General features: G+C 37.9%; 1 protein-coding gene across 8 annotated transcripts in view; it reads right to left on the bottom strand.

Annotated features, from left to right (window-relative positions):
- Nucleotides 1-3,349, bottom strand: part of PCMTD1 (protein-L-isoaspartate (D-aspartate) O-methyltransferase domain containing 1) — an 86,421-nt gene that overhangs the window by 8,278 nt on the left and 74,794 nt on the right. For 7 of the 8 annotated variants that reach the window (XM_025214780.1, XM_025214782.1, XM_025214781.1 and 4 more), the window contains 3 exons: nucleotides 2,630-2,801; nucleotides 1,917-1,937; nucleotides 814-937 (listed from right to left, as the gene is read on the bottom strand). In XM_025214780.1, the coding sequence (XP_025070565.1) occupies nucleotides 814-937; nucleotides 1,917-1,937; nucleotides 2,630-2,801 (317 nt within the window). The remainder of the gene's footprint in view (nucleotides 1-813; nucleotides 938-1,916; nucleotides 1,938-2,629; nucleotides 2,802-3,349) is intronic. The other variant, XM_014524384.2, reaches the window with a different exon arrangement.

Here is a 3,349-nt window from a genome sequence, read left to right as displayed (position 1 = left end):
AGCCCCATGACGATTGATTTCCATCAATTACCACCCTCTGGGTCTGACCACAGAGCCAATTTCCCAGCCAGCGGATCATGGTGGACCCAAGCCCACATTGGCCAGTTTTGCCAAGAGGCGATCATGGGACACCAGATCGAAGGCTTTTTTGAAGTCAAGATATACGACATCAATCTCTTCTCCCTTGTCCAGGTGATAGGTCACCTGGTCAGAGAAGGAAATGAGATTAGAAGTTGTTAGAGAGTAGGTTTAGATTAGACATTAGAAGGCACTAGGCCTGCGCGAGTCGACAGTGATCCAATCCAGCTTCAGATCCGGCCGCTTCAGATGGCTGCGATCTGATTTGGAGCTCTGGACCGGGTTTCCGCCTCGATCCGGCTGAAGCGGCTCCGAAGTATATAGGGTATAATGGGGAATCAATAAAATATCTATAACTTTGTTATTTTTTGTCCAATTTGGATGAAACTTGCAGGGATTGTAGCCTCTGCTGATACCATACACAACTGCTGCAGATTCCTGAGCCTGACGAAGGGTTTTTGAACCCGAAAGCTTGCTTAATAACTATTCTCCAACCATTTGGGTTGGTCTAATAAAAGATATCAAATTCACCCAAGGAACCTTGTCTGCCTATATCCTTAGACTAACACGGCTACAACCTAAACCCCTGCAATGACAGCCTATCATTTTTCTAAACAGCGCGTTCTCATTCTGTTACCGTATGCCTATACAATGTAATCCTCCCCCAACAGGAATATTGTCTCAAGCACAATAAACTAGCCATGCCAGAAGGGTGATGCCATAAATTATACATACGCAGTCCCACAGTATCATGTTTGCCATTGTCGTTTCTGTTTGGTTGCACTAATGGAGCAAATGAAACAGCAAGAATGTTTTTACTTTCCCAAGTGTTCTGTCCAGTTCTCAGAATTTGTGTTAGCTGCAAGAGAACGAGAGAAACAGAAAATAAAATTCAGCAGTTAATAAAAGGTCTGGGTTACATTTGCAATTCTTCAGTTTGAGGAAGTTTAATTTAGCATTAGCATTTAAAATTGCTTCAAAGTAATTTAGAATGCCCATTCTCTTCCCAGATCAGATAAAATTTTGTAGCGCATACAAAATTCAGACTTTTCCCATTTTGTTTCAAAGGCTTTTAATTTAGCTCTTAAAAGATAAATAAGGACTTGTACATGCATTTAAAACTTTATTGACAATGCTCTTTTGATAATATTCCCCACTAATTCCAAACTAATATTTAGTATTACTGTAACCTGCATAGTGGAAAAAAGCACATTAACTTTTATAAAAAGTTAGCAGTTTTATCTGTTTTTGTATGATCTTGTATTGAAAATCCTGGACTGCCCAGTGTCTAAATACCACAGTAGCCAGCACACTTAGAATAAGATGGATATTCACTTAAAAGGTACTACATTAATGTATAGTACTTACTCTTCTCCCAGACTACTGGCAAATATCCCCAATATTATTATTTGAAGTAATAAGCAGGGCTCTCTGGCAGATCAAGGGAAAAGCTAGTAAGTCCAGGCTTGTGCTCTTTTTCATTTTCTTCTGTACTTTGTGTTACAATGAGCAAAGCAGAGCACTTGTATTGTTTGTTAATCCTAGTCTATTTTCTCTTGATTCGGTTCATATATTCCATGAAAAATGTATATGAAAATAAACATCCAGTGAATACAACTGACATATGACTAACATTTGTTAAGCACCCACTTGTACTAATGGTAAAAGGTTGTCTACAATAAGAAACTATATAGTAAAAATTCAACAACTTTTCGTCATTGACAAAGTAACCTGCATATCTGACCATCAGCGTTTTAACAATCAGGCTTCGGAGGGGCATAGATGTTGGTAAATTGTTAAATCTGTGTTCCTCAGTTCCCCCATCAGTAAACACTCACCTTTGTAAAGCCTTTTGCAATCTATGGATGAAAGTAACAGAAGTGCTAAGTACTATTAATAATACACTCGTCTAAAAATGCATTACCTGTTATTGTTACAAGTGGCATCTAAAACAAGTAAAAGCATGGTTTAACTTTTTCCCCTGTAGTCACTTGTCCCTGTTAATGCTGAGTTTCCTTTCACACAATCAATGCAGATTATTATTTTTTAAAAGGGTATTGTTAAGAAAAACAAAAATCAACACCACCACAGGATACAAGAAGTCTGTAATTTTTTAGTAAAAAGTCATAGAAGTTAATGTAAAAAACAAAAAAGCTACAAGGAAACTCTACAGCAGGGTGTTTGGGTAAAGTCTTAGCACCACTGAAATTCATGGCAAAATCCCTATGGTTTTGCCATGGACTTCAAGGGGAACAATATCTCAGTATTTTAATCAATTAAATTTAAATTAGATCATGTCCCTTCTTCAACTAACACTCATGTTAGCCATGTCTCTTGCAGGTAACATTAGCTGCACATAAAAAGTGAAATATTAAAATGTAGAATCATTTAAAAAAAGAAAAGAAGAATAAAAAAAGAAAAGAATGTGTAAAAGATTCAAATAATCAGCATATCGCTGTACTTGAGAAGATGATGATGCTTTTACAGTACTTAATTTAAGTTGTTTGATTTCATAGCAAAACACAGAAAGGGGAAATTGTCACTGAATCACCTGATCTTCTATAGGCATAACTAGAATGCCTCCAACTTTCAGTAAAATTTTCATGTAGTTTTCATGGTCTTTCTGGACTCCAGCTCCACAATAAATCCGGTCATACTGATGACTGTCTGATGCTATTTCCAGACAATTACCAACCACAAAGGCAGGTTCACAGAACTCAAACCTATGGGAAAGGAAAAGAAAGAGGGCAAACAGTTATTTAGTAGAAGGCTTCTTTTATGAAAAGCAAGTTTCAAACTTTTCCTCATTTGTAATTAGAGTTATTAGTGATTTGCATGAAGACACAAGACCTACGAAAGAAATGCAGGCAAAAATGAAACAAACATTGGGCTATTATCTAAGCCTTTTTCTGTGGTAGACACCAGACTACTTTAACAGGAACTCAGGAATTCCAGTGCCCATTCATTTGTAGTTTCACTGTGTTTCCAAAGTGCAAAACAAGGGCCAGACTTCCCAAGCTACATTTGAATGGCACCCCTAAGCTGCTCAGTGTCTCCTCTGTGCACTATTTGGAGTAGAGCAATTAGAGAAAGAGCACTCTTGCATATCTTCCAAAACAAGTCCCTGCAGGCCTCAGCTCTGACAGGGCTCCCCAGAGAGAAGTTCAAAACGTGGTCCAACACATGTTACTTTTACCTTCCTCTGCCACTGCAAGTCAACTGTACAGGACAAGTTTACGCAACTGCCATATCATTCTTTATAATCAGCCAA

Source organism: Alligator sinensis, unplaced genomic scaffold, assembly GCF_000455745.1.
Source record: "Alligator sinensis unplaced genomic scaffold, ASM45574v1 scaffold1007_1, whole genome shotgun sequence".
Taxonomy (NCBI): domain Eukaryota; kingdom Metazoa; phylum Chordata; order Crocodylia; family Alligatoridae; genus Alligator; species Alligator sinensis.
Note: the sequence above shows the minus strand (reverse complement) of the source record. Positions and strands in the feature narration are given on the sequence as shown.